Genomic DNA, 18,639 nt, shown 5'->3' with positions numbered 1-18,639 from the left:
ACTCCAGTGAGTGACAGCGTTGTGATTGGCAGTTCAGTTCCGCGTGTTTCTGTACCTCCCCGCCCTCTGTGTTTTTCTATCGGCCACTCGGAGGCAGTGCCAGAGAGGCCACTGCCACTGCATATGTGACGTCACGGATGCTACAGTGATGGGAAGTCGAGCGAGCGCTGGTAAGTTGGTTTCTAAACCAATAAAATCGCAGAAGTTGGAAGCAGGAAACTTTTTTATTTAAATAATTAAACGGCATGTTGTAGCTGTTGGTTCGCAGCAAAGGTTTGGGTACTCGGAGAAGCAGTTGAAGCTGCGTTCATACGACTGGTGTGTTCATGTCAGACTACCGACCGAGACCCACAGTAGAACATAGCACGTTTTGTGCCATTTCATCCATTCTGCGCCAAATCGATGGTAGAGTGTGAATGACTTAGCAAAGTTAGCAGTGAGGGCTTGTACTGACATCCATTTAATTAGTGAAGTGGACTGGTTTGACAGCAACTGCTTAGCCAGCTAGCATCGTTGTCGTTGCACTTTCTAAACACCCATCCAGGGATAAAGGTAATAACAAAACGTATGTACTAAAGCTGTAATTTGTTGTGTATAATGAATGACAAAGTTAAAGTAAGGCACTGTATGCATATATAATAACTCGCTGTGTTATAACATCGCTAATAGCTGAACTTGTTTTGGTAACCGTGCGTCTAAATGTGTCCTGCCGCCTGCAAATTATGGTACGGTGCTGTCTGGCTGAGCCTTTTAAATAGGGGATTGCACTGCGGATTTTGCTAATAACATTACCCTTCTCTGGGTTAGCTAGTAGGAGTTAGTTAGGCTGGTTATTTGTGTGTCAGCAGTGTGTTCGAGCAACTCGGTTATGTACAGGGATGATATGCATGGAATGAGTTCACCGAAGAAGATGAAACTAACTCGCCCCATCCAACCCATGTTTTACTTTTAGAAAGACCCCACATTGTACATCCTCCTCCACCTCCTCCTGGTATGTGGTTACACACAGCCCTGTGTGTTAAATAACATGTGCGTTGATTTATGTGCGTATCGTGTAGTCCTGTGACATCATTAGTCCCACAAAGTTGATAAAACCGGCTAGTTCTACTGGGTAATTTCGTGTTGTGAAAGACATCCTTAGAACTAGGCCATTCACCCCATAGGAGACGTTCATAGCTCGCTGCTTTCTTAGCTGCCATTGGTGTGTGTGTGTGTTGTGTTGTCAACGGAATGTCCTACTTTCCATATAAACTGTTCTGAATACTCCTAAACGGTCTTATGTCCCTCACTAGAAGGGATGAGTTTGCCGCTGTCTCGCTCCGAGGTCTTCGGAGAACTCCGGAAGGAACTGCACGAGGATGAGGAGTTCCATCAGACAGACGTCCACATCTTCATCATCATGGGAGCTTCGGTGAGGATGTCTGTTCATGCGTGTTTGTGTCTCTGTGTATCTGTGTGCGTGCGGGTTGTTGTTATGATAAGTCTCCCTGTGTGTAGTCAACATGGTATACACACTATCACTGACTGAAATAATACCTCTCCATTTTTCTGGTGACCTTAATCTTGTGTTTGGTAATAAAGTGAAGTTATGACATACTGGAAGAATACAGAGCAGAACGGAAGAAGGAAGTGTGAACAGGGGTAATGCCACATTTTTGTGTCTACTAGAATGAGGAAATGATAGCCAAGCCAGCAATGGCCAGGTTGCACAATCCAGTTTTACAGCAATACCTGTCGCATGGCCAGACCCACGAGTGTTTCAGGGTCTTGGTAATGTGGTTGGCCAATGGCTTTTGCAACAGTCTGGCCGTGTTTACAGTTACGTCAGGTGACAGGATCTTAACCTGCCCACAAATAAGCAGCGGAGACAGGGCCAAGACCAGCTTGTGTCCGTTAGTCTCTCTTTGTGTGTTGTGCTTGTGATCTGATTGAAAAGAAGAGGAAGATGCTTTTTGTAAAATAAGCTCGATAAGTAGAAATGGACTTTGGGAACTTGACAAGAGTGGCTTCCTCAGAATTGGGAGAGGGTGTCGTATCAAACCTCTTTGTGTATATTACAATCACTGCCATTATTGAGTTTTTTAGTCGAGTCATGGTGAGGTTGCAGTGAGGTGTGGTGTGTGTGTGTGTGTGCACACGTGTGTGAATATAGGGAAACCTGACCCGCTCATGCTGTTGAATACACTGCTGCTCAGCAGCACGGCTCTAGCAGCCCCCTGTTCACACACTCTTTGTTTATCTTCTATCCATCTCACCTCTCTTCTCTGGCCATCTTTCCTGTAGTGTTTTTTTATTTCCTCCATGTGTCAACAAGGTGTGTGTGTGTGTGTGTGTGTGTGTGTGTGTGTGTGTGTGTGTGTGTGTGTGTGTGTGTGTGTGTGTGTGTGTGTGTGTGTGTGTGTGTGTGTGTGTGTGTGTGTGTGTGTGTGTGTGTGTGTGTGTGTGTGTGTGTGTGTGCGCGTGTGTGTACTCGTACTCTTTCTCCTCATTCATGTCGATCCAAATTACTACTCGCAGAATTTTACCGCCTGATGCACAGAAATGGAGGATGCCACATCTGTAGTGTATGTTTGTATAATGAGTCATATTGATCAGTCAATTATGTTCATGGTGTCAGGAAGATGCCTTTTCGCCACCCTTATTTAGAAGTCAACATTGAGTCACGATGGCCAGCAATGTCATTAATTCCTCCAAAATTTGCCAAACCCTTGGGTTTATGGCTTTTTATTTCCAAGGAGATCTGGTGTGGCCTGTTTTTCCACAGAGAGGGTGGCGGCGAGTAGTACGTTGGCAATTGAATTTGCAGTTGAGTACAGGAGTAGCTTTTGTTTGTAATAGTGCAGTCAGCTGGTTTACTTTACACTCACATAAGATAAGTAGTATCGCAGGAGTGTGAGGCAACGCCAGTCTCGGGCCCGAGGTTAGCTCTGAATGAAAGTGGGAGGGGACGAGGTGCGTTTTGCCGTGTCACCCTGAGTAGCCAGTGAACTGTAAGACTTGTCTGTCTGATTTGATTTTTAAAAAACATTCCATTCCAATGCATGTGTGCATGGTTAGTTCTAGATTCAGTTGAAACCTCACGCAAATACTGCAATGGTAATATTAGTCTGAAAGTTGTTGGCGTTTTGAGAGCAGTTGTCTTTGTTGCCTGTTTTTTCTATCTATGAATTTTGAGTTTTATATCGCAATCCTGCCCATATAAACTGTGATTCGTCATAAAACAAAGAACTTTGTGGTATGTAGTTAAAGCAGTGTCATTCAGGTTTAGGGTCAAACCAGTACTAAACAAAAGCACCTCAAGTATGTGTTTGGCGGGGCGTGTCTCTCTGCCTTTTTACTCTAGTAGTCTGTGGGCTTAAGGAGGTTGGTACAGTGGTCAGCTTACCTATGCTGACTAAGCACTTTTCGTGTGTGTGTGTGTGTGTGTGTGTGTGTGTGTGTGCGCGTGCTGCTGTTGAATGGGTTTCAGGGGTTGGGAAAGGGCCACAAGGCGCGTGTGTGTGCGCGTGTATGAAAGTGGTGTTTGTGTTGTGGGATTTGTGTACCTAAAATGGTCATTGTGCGCACATGTTGGGCAACAGTGTGGTGAATGACTAATATACTCGTTGGCAGTGGTCTAATTGTTTGTAAATTACATCTGCTAATTGCAGATTCGATTTCTGTATCAGTCAGGATAATGGTCTGTGGACAGTACAATAATCAACAGTACTCTCCTACCCTCTCATCCATGGCCGAGTTGCTCCTAAGCAATTCAGCTAGGCCTCGATTTAGGGGTATTCTGGAGGATGGTCCCTGCAACTCTCTCTCTCTCTCTCTCTTTCATTCATTCTTTCTTTTGCTCTGTCTCGCTCTGTGTCTGTCTGTCTGAGATAATGCTTTGTTTGTAAATGGTGCGTGTGGGACAGTACTCAGCAGTTGACCCACTGGTCACCATAGTGATGTGGTGAGTAAGGCAGCCGAGCCTCATGTTCCCTCTTCCTCTTCTCTCTTCAGGGGGATCTCGCCAAAAAGAAGATCTACCCCACGCTATGGTAAGCCTGAGGCGGAACCACACACTGTGTTACTCAAAGGCTTTTCAACATGCAATAATTCGAATAAGCATGGACACATAGTACATAGTAGAGCATAATACTACAATACATACACACATACAGTACAGTACATATTTGAGTTTGATTAAAATGTTTCAAAACAGTTAAAATAACATGAAAATTTTAAGTGCACGTCAATCCCAAAATGCACACATCTGTTGGGAAACGGTGTGTTTGCATTGCCTCTGCTGATGTTTCATAATGAGTGTTCAGACTGGTGTAGTAATGTGTCTGACCCCCTACCCTGTGCTCCCCTGTGCCTTCCTGTCTGTCTGCCTGTCTGTCTGCAGGTGGCTGTTCAGAGACGGCCTCCTCCCAGAGCAGACCTACTTTGTGGGCTACGCCCGCTCAGAGCTGACCATCGATGCCATTCGCACCGCCTGCCTGCCCCACATGAAGGTACAAAACTTCACTGTGTGTGTGTGAGAGATACTTGTCTGTGCTCAAACACAGACATTGAATACAATTTCTGTCAAGGACTACAGGCTCATGCTGATACCGACTGTGAATACTTTATTTCCAAGCAACAGTAGTTAATCTCTACTCCATAGTGTATAGAGGGAGCTCTTGAAATCCAAACCCACTCACTTTTCATTAAATGAATCCAGAAAGCGAACAAACGCCATCACTCTCTCTCTCTCTCACCCATACACACACAAGCGTGCACACACACAGGCTAACCGTGTGTCTTCCGACATCCAATGCAGGTGGAGGATTCTGAGACGGAGCGTGTGGAGGCGTTCTTCAAGCGTAACTCGTACGTGAGCGGCAAGTACAACGAGGACGCCTCCTTCTCCAAGCTGCACGAGTACCTGCTGTCCCTGCCCAGCGGCGCCGAGGCCAACCGGCTCTTCTACCTGGCCCTGCCCCCCAGCGTCTACCACGACGTCTCCAAGAACATCAAACACCACTGCATGGCCACCAAGTGAGTCCACTTGGACATTACTACCAGGACTCTCAATTCACTTTTTTTTCACCACCAGCAAAAGTTGCTAGTAGATCTTAGGTTTACTAGCCAAACACCTACTTGGTAATGGGTCAAAGTGGCTAGTAAGTAAGTATTTTCTACCAGCCAAACTGAAATTTCACCTGCATTTGTCCAGTTGGCTGGTGTTAATTTAGAGCACTGATTACTATAGAGTTTTGCGAGGGCCCGCACACCTTGAACGTTTTTGCAGCAGGTTCAGCTTTTCAGGGTGCTTCAGTCATCAGTTGTTAGTCAGATGGAAGAGCGCAACACTGCTTCTTTATGATTCACCACTTATTTTTTGGTGCGTTTCAACGATTAAACTGATGACATTACTACAGACACCACACCACAGGAACTTTGTTGTAATCATGTGTCATGGTAATAAATAACAAGACACGAGATAGAAAATGTGTCAAAGCTGATGTATACATGCACAATTAACCTATACTGTATAGGTTATGTAATGTATTTGTGTGGAAAATGCATTCAATCACTATACACCTACAGTATATATCCATGTTTGTTCTGTTACTAAATAGCAGTAATATGTTACTTGCATGTCATGCAAATACATAACATATTCCTGCTGTTTAGTAACAGAATTTGGGGCATGCATACATGCCAATGTTGTCACATCTAATATTTGAATATGGGGCATGCAAACATATAGTCCATGTGTACTTGGACGGGGTAGCTGGGTTAGGGTGACATGGTTCAATATGACGTGCTTATTATTTATATGTAGCACAGTGCTTTGAGGCTATCTGGAAACATTGATGAAAATGCAAAATGATGACATGGGAATTTAGCCCATTTTATTTTACATGAACTGTACTAGTAATAATATTAAATCTGAAGGACTCTGGATAAAATTTCTCAACTGACAAAACGGGTTAAAATACTTGAATTGCTCTTGCTCTTACTTGAATTGACCATTTTGGCAGTCATGCACACGTCGTGAAGTGCATACTAATGTGTAGCTGTAAAGGCTAAACAAATGAATACAGAATTGTGGCCAACACTGGCATGCATTGGCCAGAGATCCTAAGAGTCTGCATTGGCTACATCTGCACCTTTATTAATTTAAGGTCATTGGAACTTTTATAACTTAATTATAATTTAAGCCTGAATTTAGTTATCCACCTGTGACAGTGGGGGTGGGGATGGGCTGAGGACGGACGACAGGACCAGAGAAGGGGCCCTGTATGCACTGAAGCCTTGGCCTCAGCCTTCAATTTGATTACTGCACTCGTTATCTAATGGCCCCCTAATGAGGATGTTCGTGGAACATAACTCCTCATTACTGGACCCTGTGGTACACTCACCCTGCTGTCCTGTCTCTCAAGAATTAGTGTCACCAGGAGGACTGGGTCGTTTTAGATAGCGGCGCTAAGTGCATGACATTGGGATTGTAGTGGTTTCTGGATGACTAGCCGTTCTCATTACGATTTGTGGTTTAAAATAAATATTACATGTGTTGCTTGATCAGATGTTCGTTCGTCGATTTGTTTTATTACTCTGAGAATTCTAAGGTGGCTTATGTAATTTAATTTCCTCCTGGGATCAATACATGATGCACACACTGTGTGTGTGTTTGTGTTTGTGTTTGTGTTTGTTTGTTTCAGGGGCTGGAACAGAATAATTGTGGAGAAGCCGTTTGGCCGGGATCTGCAGAGTTCTGAGGAGCTGTCCAATCACCTGTCTTCTCTGTTCACGGAGGAGCAGATCTACCGTATCGACCACTACCTGGGGAAGGAGATGGTGCAGAACCTCATGGTGCTCAGGTACACCACGGCCCCCTCTCTCTCTCTCTCTCTCTCTCTCTCTCTCTCTCTCTCTCTCTGTCTCTCCCTTCTCTTGCCTGCCATCTTTCTCTTTATCTATCTTTCTTTCTATATTTCTCTCTCTCTCTCTCTCTCTCTCTCTCTCTCTCTCTCTGTCTCTCTCTCTCTGTCTCTCTCTCTCTCTCTCTCTCTCTCTGCATTGTTTCTCAGAACATTGTTAGTCACGGTGGTGAGTGTGGGAAAGTCGTTGCAGTCATAGAAATGGTCTTGGCCAAACAAAATCTTAATATTGCCAGGGAACTTGGTCAAGGTGGGAGGTGTGTTGTCAATGTGGTGGCGTTATAACTATAAAGTGCTGAAGGGGAAACGTTGACTTTCTTGTCTTTTGTGGCTTCTTTGTAAATTGTGAGTCTTACTACCAGAGAAGAACCACACCTATGACCACATGACATGTTCACACGTGTAGAGTATGTGTGTTCAACATGGGTGTTATAGTGTTTGTACTTTGTACTGTAGGGGAAGAAGAATGCTGCACAAAAGTGCACATGTGCTGTACACTACAGATGTGATAGGAGTACATACACAATTGATGCAACTATTTGAGAATTTGAAATACGTTTTCCTTATTTTGCAATGCTGTATTTCTTGTGCACATGTGGTTTCTAGTAGCTTTTCTCCTCTTTCAAGCTCCCTGGTCTCTTGTCTTTTGGTGTCTGAAACACCTGTGGTCTTTTGCATAATAAAGGCTGGTGAGCGGCATTAAAATCCTCTCTATCTTCCCTCCCTTTCAGATTTTTTTGTGATGGAAATTAACCTGTCTGAAAAGCATGAATCGCCAGGTGTGTTTTAAAAATAGAAAATGAGTCAGAATGATCTAAATAGGGAAACCGTTGAAAAGGTTAGTCACAGAATTGCCCTTTTCTCTTTAACCAATAAAATTCCAAGCTAATCGATGTGCTCTCTCTCTCTCTTTCTCTTTCTCTCTCTCCTCTCTCTCTCTCTCTCTCTCTCTCTCTCTCTCTCTGTCTCTCTCTCTCTGCAGGTTTGGCAACCGTATCTTTGGTCCCATCTGGAACAGGGACAGCGTGGCCTGCGTAGTGCTGACCTTCAAAGAGCCGTTTGGCACACAGGGCCGCGGAGGCTATTTTGACGACTTTGGGATCATCCGGTATGGAGCAACCCTGTGCCCCATAAGCTTACTTCAAATCACATAATATGATTAATTGGTTGATTCACAAAGCACCTGAATACCTTTTAAAGTATCGTCTGAATTGTAACCTGGTGTAAAATCATTTCTTTATGCCGAACCAGTTGTCTCAGTTGTCTTACCAATTGCGAATACTAGAGTTTGGAGAAAAGGCTTATAATTTAGTTCATTGTCATTTTTTATTCATCACACTTCATACAAACGAAGTAAGAATAAAAACCTGAAAATAAAAGGTTGAAAATATAAGGATGAAAAATAAGTAACAAATTATTATTAATAATAATAACAAAAACATTATGTGAAAGTTGAAATGACCATCCTATAATCCTTGCACGATCACTGATCATTATCGCTACGTGTGTGATGTGAACTTCCCTCCTCTATGGTCCACAGCGATGTCATGCAGAACCACCTCCTCCAGATGCTTTGTCTGGTCGCCATGGAGAAACCTGCCACCACCAGTTCCGACGACGTTCGAGACGAGAAGGTATGAGACATCAAAACAAGATTACCAGCACAGATGGTCTTCATTAAGAGCCGCTCATTCTACTGTCGCTTCCCTCTGATGGACCTGCTTGCTTGCCTGTCTGTCTGTGTCTCTGGTGCCATACTGGTGTGTCTGCCCCCTGCAGGTGAAAGTGCTGAAGTGCGTTGCTCCAGTGACGCTGGATGATGTGGTGTTGGGCCAGTACGTGGGCAATCCGGAGGGAGAAGGCGACGCCAAGCTCAGCTACCTGGACGACCCCACCGTCCCCAAAGGCTCCACCACGGCCACCTTTGCCACCGCCGTCCTCCACGTCAACAACGAGCGCTGGGACGGTAAAGACAGATTCTCTAAGTATATAGAGATATGCCAACATAATAGGTTTCTATGGGCACCTAACGTGACCAGGTTTCGGTCTGCCTAAAGGGGCGTGTCATAATGCTCCTAGCATGAATAGAACAGTCCTTAGGTCTGCTTAGGTCTGCCTAAAGGGGGATTTCCCCCCCTCCCCCTTGCGACAATAGAACCCGGAAACAATGGGCCAATGGAACCTCGGGCCAACAATGGGCCAACGACCATGTCTCCTTCTCTCCACTATGACTGATAAGAAGTCTGTAGTATATATGGGTTTTTGTTTGTTTGTATTAAACACTTTGTGAGGAGGAGCAAGACACTGGCAGCCAACCATGTGAGCTAATTTTTTGACTGACAGCGGTTTTCAACAATCAGAGGTTGAATTGTGCGCAGCTAGTTTCGCGCAGTCAGGAGAAAACAAAAATATAGAACCCATGTATACAGAAATTATTCACATACAAATCCTAACACTTCTCCTGGCCTTGACTTCCTTTCATTTTCTCCTACCACATCTGTCTAGCATTTGACCTCATTCATCTCTGTTCCCATCCTGTTTGTTTTTCTGATTTTCGTTCCCCATTTCCTCCTTAGCCTTCCTTTACTGTCTCTTCTTCTGCTGGGTCTCCTAATTTTATGACTCTTTTTTTTAGATGCGTCCCACGCATCTCTATAAGAGGCTTTGGTGTCCGTCCGTCCGTCCCTCCGTCCGTCCGTCCGTCCCTCCGTCCGTCCGTCCTCCCGTGATGTGTTTCCCTCCCGTGATGCGTTTCTGAATTGTGATTCCCTCCTGTGATTCCCTCTTGTGTCCACAAGGTGGCAGTCGCTCAGTTTTGGCCTGGAGCTCATGCGTGCAAACCAACCGTGCTCTTTGCCTGTGAGAAAAACATGGCGGCACTTCCTGTTGATTTTCACATGAAAGTTTTGCTTAATTTAAAGTCCCTAAGCGACTATAAATGTTGTGGCTTCCATATATTGATGTAAAAGTGCCCCACGAAGTAATGAAGCACAACAAAGTTACTCCACATTACCATTTGACCACTCGTTTTTCTATGCTAACAGGGTAGCATGTAGCATTGTAAATGATCCAGGGAGAAAGGGGGAAATGTTGTGATTTCAGTCCGCCTGAGGCAACGATTTTCGTGGGGAAGATGACCTGCATCTCGGTGGCATTGAACCACGCCCCCGTGCCTTATTTGGCTCGCTCAGCACGTGCGTCCTCAGTCCAATCGCAATGCTTTATTTTCCCCAGACGTTTAATCGCATTTAAAGTGAAAGTGCCATGTATACACATCGCAAAATAACTCTTAATCCGATCTATTTAAATCGCATTTATTAAATCGGACTTAAAAACATCATGTACACGTAGCCAATGTCTCATTGATTAGTTTATGGAACTTACGGTTTGTCTGTTACGGTCCACGAAGACAATAGAGTTCTTCAGCGGAAGCGGAAGCATGTAGTAGATTGTAGTCTTTCATGTTAGCATTTAAGGACGTCCTGGTTCCTATCGGCTTCCGGCCTCCATTGGGAATGAATAGGGGTAAATTTCAAATAAGCTCCGAGTGCAAGCACGCGCTTAGCGAACCCCCGCAAACTGTCGAGGGTGTTAAAAATAGGCTGTAGGTATGACATGGTTGATCATTTTGTGTCAAACTTCGACATAAATACGATGTTGCGTCCATATGCTAAACCCGGAAGCTTTTGGCGACTACAGAAACGGCGCCAGTATCTAACGGCGTGTACGTGCGGAAGGTTGTACCCATGGCAACCAAAGGAAAGTATGTAGTTCGGAAGTTTTAATGATCAGAAAGGGGTTAGCAATATTGAATTATAATCGTCATGATTTAACATGTGAATACACCAACATGATGATACGATCCGTTCCACTAATGAGAAAGGGATGCGGGGACACGCTAATGTTCGTTGTTGCCGTGCAACTTATATTTTTGCCAAACCTGAATCTCTATGGCGTTTTGCAATGTAAAAAATCGCCAGGGAACCGGTAGTCCAAACGCCGCATACAAGTTGACGTCAACGCTGAAGAGCTCTATAAGGGCGTTCATGACAGCGTCTTTCCTGCGAGGTTGAAAATTTGCTAGGCAGCGAGCATGCTCAGTGTGTCCGCGTGAAGCATCCTGGTTAGAATTTGCCGTTCACGATGCAGTTGAAGGGAGTGACCTCTGCGTGGCAGTCGTGTCACATGGCGTTGAACCATCGCGGGAACAAAAGTTTTGTCAAGCTGCCACGCAGTAGCTGAAACCAACTGCGCTGGGCAGAAGACCTCCTCCATGATGTGAGGAATCTGCCGTGATTGGTGTTCATAGCTCATGTGATTCATGTGTGTGTAGTTGAACGTGCTTCATTTTCTACATGCTGAAATGCATTTCATGCTCAAATGCAGCATACTCAGAGTGGTATCATCCATATGTATGGTCGCACAACCCACTTACAACAGAAAAAAAAAGAAACAAACCACCCTGTCGTCAGATGCTCCATCTTCGCCACGTTAGGAGTGTATGTCGTAGGTTACAAAACCAGTATTATTCCGCGGGCCGCCTACTCGACGGTTAGAGTAGTGGTTGCGCGCCTGACTTCAAGAGGTCCCCGGTTCGAAACTGCACCGAAACACGGGGAGGCTTTAGTTGCTGATGGTTGATGTGGAAACAGACCAGGTGCGAGAGACTTATGTTGTCTTTTATGTATGAAAGTGCACGAAACAGAGTGGCCTTTGTGGTTGGCGCGCCATGGTAAAGCTACATATTGAACACCTGGGTTCAATCCTCGCAGCATGGGTTGGCGCTGTTAAGTAATTTTAAAACGGTCCTATCTGAATGACGACTTTGGTCCCAAAACACAAAATGAATAGCCTAAAGTGAGCACTAATTAACTGAATTATAACATGGAAGTGAAGCCAAATCATCACAAATTTAACTAAGAGTTGTACCATGACTCACCGAGTAACCTGTGTCTCTACCTCAAGACCATCCGATTTCTATCCGAGAGGCAGAGAGTCTCGGATTTCACAAGCATGTGCCGACATTGGTAAGCACGTCATGGAATTAGTGCCATGATGATTTAATTCCACGAGAGGGCGCCCTGGTACACCCGCTGTCAAAAAAGGTAGATCCACCCACAGACCTGTAGATCCACCTTCTTTGCCGCTGTTGAAATCTCGTCGTCCTGATGTGTCCAGCTTGATTGCGACGCAGTTATCCCCTCCTTTTTATGACCAAGCAAATCACGTTTTGATCAAATCTTTTGCTGCGTGGTTGCAAACGAGCCTATTATCCACGTGAAAACGCAAACGCCTGCAAACCACTGTTTTGACAGAAATACAGTTCACCTGTCGCCTACTCTGTTTTCTTCCCAAAGCGGCATTTAAAAGTATTCCATGAAATCCAACATCAACGTCACTTCAAATAGGTGACAGCATCATGCTCACACATGAAATAACACTTCAGTGAGGGGGGGACATCACTGCTCTCATATTAAAGTGAAAAGAGAATTTCACATTTTAGTTTATTTAATGTAGGCCTATGCAAAATTGCAAATAGCCTATTCATTGAAATCTGTCCAGAAAGGGTTGTAATGTTTGCCTGTTTTTTATGTTTGTAATTAAAAAAAAAAAAAAAAAAGTGATTTAAAAAAAAAAAAATAGCCTAACAAAAATAGAGATTTTATGTTAAAAAAAAATGTGATATGGGATGGACCGATGGCCCCCCTAAGCTAAATTCGCCTTAGGTCCCCACATTGCTAAATGTAGTGTAAGGGATTATTTTGAAAAGACAGTAACATGTAATCAGCAATGCATTACAGTTTTTCAGTAAATTGCCCAACACTGTTGAAATCCTATGGTACTTTTTCAAATCCAGGCTTATACAGTACATGGTAGGCTTATTGATAAATTGCCTTGACAGGTTATGAGGAGGCCAAGGGGGCGTTTGGGCAAAAAAGGTTCAGAACGGGCATAGACGGACGCATCTGTTGTCCGCCTGTCGGACTTGTTATCTCAGTTTCACATATTTGATTGTACATGGAAGAGGCAGCTTAAGGTGATGGCTTCACTAGGTGACAAAGAAATTAGATCAAATCCTCACCGGGATCCTAAAGTGTCAACAGTGAAACACAGGAGATGCACGTGAAATTAGATTTCTGGGTACATATTTGAAGAGTTCAGATGCAAAACCCCCTAAGTACCTTTTCAGAAAATAAACTTAATTCATTTTTATTTAATACAAAGCTATCAAAATTTAAAAAATATATATTTTTTTTATTTATGTAATATAACTATATGTATTATCAAGTACATAAATGTATACCAAACCAACAACTGGGTTCTCTCAAAAAATATAGAAGTGCAGGTCTTCAGAAATGGAGTTAGTGGGTTTTGCATCTGAACTCTTCATTTATAAAGTAATATGGTTCTTCCTCCTCCAGGCGTCCCGTTCATCCTGCGGTGCGGCAAGGCTCTGAACGAGCGCAAGGCAGAGGTGCGGCTGCAGTTCAAAGAAGTGCCGGGCGACATCTTCGCCGGGCAGTGCCGCCGCAACGAGCTGGTGGTGCGCGTGCAGCCCAACGAGGCCATCTACGCCAAGATGATGACCAAGAAACCCGGCGGGTACTTCAGCCCCGAGGAGACCGAGCTGGACCTCACATACCGCAGCAGATACAAGGTGACGCACGCCGTGCACCCACCCACCAAATGAAGGAAAGCTTATTAATCCATTTCAGCTTGATGCTGCGTATACACTGCATTGGCCTAGGCGCCTGGAGGGACATGCACAAGATGAGGGTCCTAGCCTTTAGATGAAACGTATTTCATGTTTTTATGTGGTTTGGAGGCCGAGATATTTAGGTTTTTATAGGCCGAGGGCTCCTTTTCCCAAAAAGGGCTTTGGCATTCAGCAGGCGTTTTTTGCAGGTGCCTTAGGCTGGAATGGGTCAACCGTTCACGTGTACAATCACACGCATGGAGACAAACGCATATCTGTTGATTAACTTGATAATTAATAGCCTAGAATTCTTGACACCCCTAGCGGCCCCTCGCTAGGCTAGAAAAACAATACCGGTAATCCAGGCATTAAATTGACACATTTTGGTTGAATGGTTGTGTTCCCTCACTTTCAACATCTAGTTATGTTCCCTCACTTTCAACATCTAGTTATGTTCCCTCACTTTCAACATCTAGTTATGTTCCCTCACTTTCAACATCTAGTTAAAGTTGGGTAAGTCTCTGAACTTAAACACAGTTCAATAGTAGAGAATTCTAGTTAAAAATGGACTAGCACCTCATGTCTGGAGAAGTGCCCCGAAGGATGTTTCATACTGTAGGTTGCCTACTCGTGCTTGTATTCAGTCACTAGTTAAAGAAAAGAAAGCTCCCACACACTGTTCACATTTGCAAGGTTTTACTGCGACGTTTCGGTCTAATCAGTACACCGAAAAGTCGCAGTAAACCTTGCAAATGTGAACAGTGTGCGGGAGCTTTCTTTTCTTTAACGTTGGTGACCCAGGGATTCCACTCCAACGCACCTGACCAAAGGAAGTGTGCAAAAATTCTACACAACCTGGAATTCAGTCACTAGTTGGCATGTTATAAATGTCTCCTGCAGGATGTGAAGCTGCCAGATGCCTACGAGCGCCTCATCCTGGATGTGTTCTGTGGCAGTCAGATGCACTTTGTGCGCAGGTCAGCCCCCAGCCCTCAGAACATCTATTTTAAAGCTTTATTGTATCTTTATGATCTTCTTCTAGCAGATGCTCTCAAAAATCGAGGAAAAACCTGATCGATGTAATAATGATGATGGGTATGGCCCTAGTTGTTGGTTTAATGTAGTTAATTATTGACTTTGAACACTAGAGGGTGCCGTTTATCCATCCCATTATAATGCACATATTGGGTTTTGTTGAGTTGTCTAAACTAAAGCCATGTTGTTTGGTTCTGTTGTACAGTGATGAGCTCAGGGAAGCTTGGAGGATCTTCACTCCTCTTCTCCACAAGATAGAAGGAGAGAAAACCCCCCCTATCCATTACCCATATGGAAGGTAAGCACCCGGGTGACCATAGCTAAAAATGGCTGCCTTTGCAACTGAGCTGCATGGGCCCTGTACAGTAACGGGACTCACTAGTCCGACACCCTTTCGGTACTTACCGCTTACGTCATACGACCTTAACCCTAACCCTAACCCTAAACCTGACCCTAAACCTAACCCTAACCCTAACCTTAACCCTAAACCTAACCCTAACCTTAAATCGCTTGTTTGAAGTTTTTGATTACCATGTGAAGTACCGAGAGGGCGTCAAACTAGTGGGTCCCGTACAGTACCACTGTTTATTTACAACTCCTGTCTACATGACAATGCTGAGTCATATTGTTTAAAGAGCAGTGCTGCTGTGCAGTGCTGTGCAGATCTACTCAATTGTGTATGCAAAGCATTAGATTGTGTGAAGGCATTTGCAGATATCAAACATGTTTGGTCCTCTAATCAAATCACCTCCTTCTCTTGCCTTCTCTCTCTCTCTCTCTCTCTCTCTCTCTCTCTCTCTCCAGTCGTGGTCCTACAGAAGCAGATGAGCTTCTGAAGAGAGTTGGCTTCCGTTACGCTGGAACTTACAAATGGGTGGAACCCAACAAACTGTGAAGTGCCCTCTGCTAACCAAATGCAGAACTTCCATGGGGCCAGAGAAGATGCAGAACAAACCCAAAAAGGAATGAGCTGGAGTCGGAGGCCACAGAGCCATAATGGTGCTTAGTGCTTCCACTGTGTCATCAAATGAAGGTCATCTCTGAAACGGGAGGGGAAAAACTCCAGTGTTTATTTGGAAGAAGTAGCAGAAGAATTGTTACTCTACACCCCCCACCCCCCTTTTTTTGTACTCTCCTCCTGGGTTCATTACAAGCGACCAACATCATTCCACTCCAAAGTCTTTCAAAAGTACAAGACTGAAACTCAACACAACTGCTGTCTTATCTACAGTTTCATCTACAGTGTCCACTGATCTCTTAAAACTGTTTTCTTAATTCTCCCCAAAGGTACATTACGACTTGGCTTTCCGTGTATTTTTAATGGGTTTTCTCTGGTTTGTTTATGCTGTGAGAGTGACTTATAAGTCAAGTGACATTGCCTGTCCCATCCTGTAACAGACATGAAAGTAAAAGAGGAGCGGGGGTTGCGTCTGTTAAGTCACAGGTGGCAGCTTAAACCAGTAGAGCATATTGTCCGCAGCAGGGGACACGCCGTCTGTGACCCAACTCTCCGTGTGAAACCGCCTCTCAGTCTAACGACATCTTAACCAATACAGACATTACGCACATGCACACATGGCCATACAAATTACTGTTTAACTGATAGTTCTGTCATTTGCCATTACCATGCGGGGGTTGTTGAGTTTAATTTTCACTGTAGCATTCCTCTTTTGTTACTGAGTTGATGGAAAAATACTGCACACCGCAGTAAAGCTGTGTACGACACACAACACACACTCTGAGCTATAAGTGTGATCTTCAGACTTCCATAGCTTTCCTGTCACTTGAAGGTACAGCAGCCCATTCCTATTTGTAGTTGGGGACCATTTTTACTTTTTGTCAGGGAAAACCATGTCACGAGATGGATTTTGGTAGGGAATTCCTTCCGTTTACATTTTGTAGAGTCCAAAGGGGATATGACATGGAATAGATTAGGGGAAAAAAATAATTAGGGGAACAAATTGTGTGTGAGTGAGAGTGTTCGCACAACTATGTGCGTTTGCCTGCATGCTTATGTGGGAATGAGTGTCACATTGATGGACAGGGCACTGTGCCTGGGGATGATTGTATTGTCTTTTTGTTACACAACGTTACTTCCCTCAGTTAAACACTCTTTTGTCTTACTAAGAAAACTGTTGCACTCACAACAAGGTAAACTGCATACTTGACTCCCCAGTACAGTACGTCTGTCCTTTTTTAATATTCCACTAACGACAACAAACAGAAGGACTCTTTTTTTTTATGCTCCTTCAGTTTACTGGCTTACATGTATTAATACATCGAAGTGACCCGATTGAAGTCTAGGAGGATACTGTGTCTTTCAATACAGTAGTTAGACTGAAAAAATGTCAACTGTAGCGTGATACAATTTTGATTTTCTTTCTTTTTTTTTTCTTTTTTTAGAGTGGTGCCATGAGGGTCATGATAATGAATGCTTTGCATTTTAAATTATTGGTTTATGGGGTGAATTTTTGACTGCACTTTTCAGGTTGGAATATCTCACTTATTTTTGGAGGTTTTCTTTTATTTTCTTCTTACAGGTGTTTGGTCATTTGCAGTCTTGTTTCTAGACATTTAGCTTTGTTATAGATTTATCTTTTATTCTGGAGAGGATTATGCACATATGGAGTTCTTTTTGTATAATGGCTTAAATAATATTGTTTCTCATTAAATAATAGCTCTGGGTGTGGCTTTAAATTGTGTTGTCTGTTTTATCAGAAATGGCATTGTCAAAATTAGAACTGCACACTGACGTCATGAGAATAAAAATGTATTCAAAGGGATCTCATCGGAGTGAGGTATTTCCTTGCCTTACATGAACTTTACCCTTTCAAGTTCAAGAGTTTATTTGCCATGTCAACAAAGTTGATAGGAATTTTTGTAGCATATCGCCCAACATCAAATCAAATACAAACAATGGACAAGAAAACATAAGCGCATATAATACTATAATACTAATACTATAAAACTATGGGTAGACACAAACAGTAAACAGAGAGGGTCCCAGCAGACATTAGGCCGCAGCTAAATTACAGATTATGCTGAGATAAAGTACATTAGGGTAAACTGCAGAGAGGGATTAATTATGGCAGGTTAAGATGTCTGGTAGTCAGTGGGTATGTGCTGTTCCTAAATCTGGAAGCACCCGGCTAAAAGAAATTGGGTGTGCTTTATATGACTGGGTTTGTTAGAATGGGATCCTTGGTGCTTATGCCTTTAGATAAGGCAGTTCTGCTTGCTTTGAGAGAGAAAACGTTTAGCCCATATTGAATACATACTGTACACTGGAAAGGGGGCCTGCTACATCTGAAACCTTTCACGGGAGGTCGGATGCACCCCAGCTGTCTAGGGCTGAGAAACCCCAGCTGCTGGCTGGTCCAACATTTAATTGACATGATTGTGTGATGACATCTTTACAATTCAATGACAAATCATCAATAACATTTAACCCCTACAAGTTAATTCGTGAATTACATGTGGAGTATGTCCCATGATGTAAATACTGAGAGATATAGACAGTAGATGTTAAACAGTAAAATAATTAAAATTAAAAGAACAAATAGAGTAGAGTATCATTTATTGATACCAGGGGGAAATTAAGGTGTCAAGTAGCATACACACATACATAAATACAGATATAGCTCACATTTACACTCTCTCTGTTTCTCTCTCTCTCACACACACACACACACACACACACACCAAATTATAAAGTGTCCGCAGTATCACAGGTGCCTTTGCTGAGTGGCAAATAGAAGCCAAGACAAAATGACCAGTGTCCAGGAGTGTCAGTCTCTGCCTAGTACAATGTCCATTGCATTTCTTGTTTTCCTAACTGTATTAGGGTATTTTGCCATATGAGCAATGGGTGTTCTTAGGCCAAGATCATTCAAATGTTCAATTTGAATGACGAGTTGAATGTTGGTTTCATTCATTCGCTCGACTTGTTTGCCGGGTGGCTCACCATATAGTGCAACCTTTTGGTTAGTAGGGCTAGGTAGG

At 43.6% G+C, this 18,639-nt stretch overlaps 1 protein-coding gene across 4 annotated transcripts; it reads left to right on the top strand.

The window, feature by feature from the left end:
* The first annotated feature begins 107 nt into the window (after window positions 1-107).
* g6pd (glucose-6-phosphate dehydrogenase) lies at window positions 108-17,338 on the top strand. Of its 4 annotated transcripts, none has more exons than XM_063208103.1 (13): window positions 108-170; window positions 1,293-1,411; window positions 3,994-4,031; window positions 4,382-4,490; window positions 4,799-5,016; window positions 6,687-6,845; window positions 7,888-8,013; window positions 8,446-8,539; window positions 8,685-8,871; window positions 13,328-13,563; window positions 14,503-14,579; window positions 14,843-14,935; window positions 15,442-17,338. In XM_063208103.1, exons 1-13 carry the CDS (start codon window positions 149-151, stop codon window positions 15,530-15,532), a joined length of 1,569 nt encoding a protein of 522 aa, XP_063064173.1. In that variant the 5' UTR covers window positions 108-148; the 3' UTR covers window positions 15,533-17,338. The 4 variants fall into 4 exon arrangements, with proteins under 4 accessions (XP_063064173.1, XP_063064176.1, XP_063064174.1 ...); XM_063208106.1 differs by lacking the exon at window positions 108-170 and adding an exon at window positions 232-552 and having other exon boundaries at window positions 1,296-1,411; XM_063208104.1 differs by lacking the exon at window positions 108-170 and adding an exon at window positions 232-552.
* The last annotated feature ends 1,301 nt before the right edge of the window (window positions 17,339-18,639 follow it).

This window comes from Engraulis encrasicolus, chromosome 10 (genome assembly GCF_034702125.1).
Source record: "Engraulis encrasicolus isolate BLACKSEA-1 chromosome 10, IST_EnEncr_1.0, whole genome shotgun sequence".
In the NCBI taxonomy this organism is placed as follows: domain Eukaryota; kingdom Metazoa; phylum Chordata; class Actinopteri; order Clupeiformes; family Engraulidae; genus Engraulis; species Engraulis encrasicolus.
Note: the sequence above shows the minus strand (reverse complement) of the source record. Positions and strands in the feature narration are given on the sequence as shown.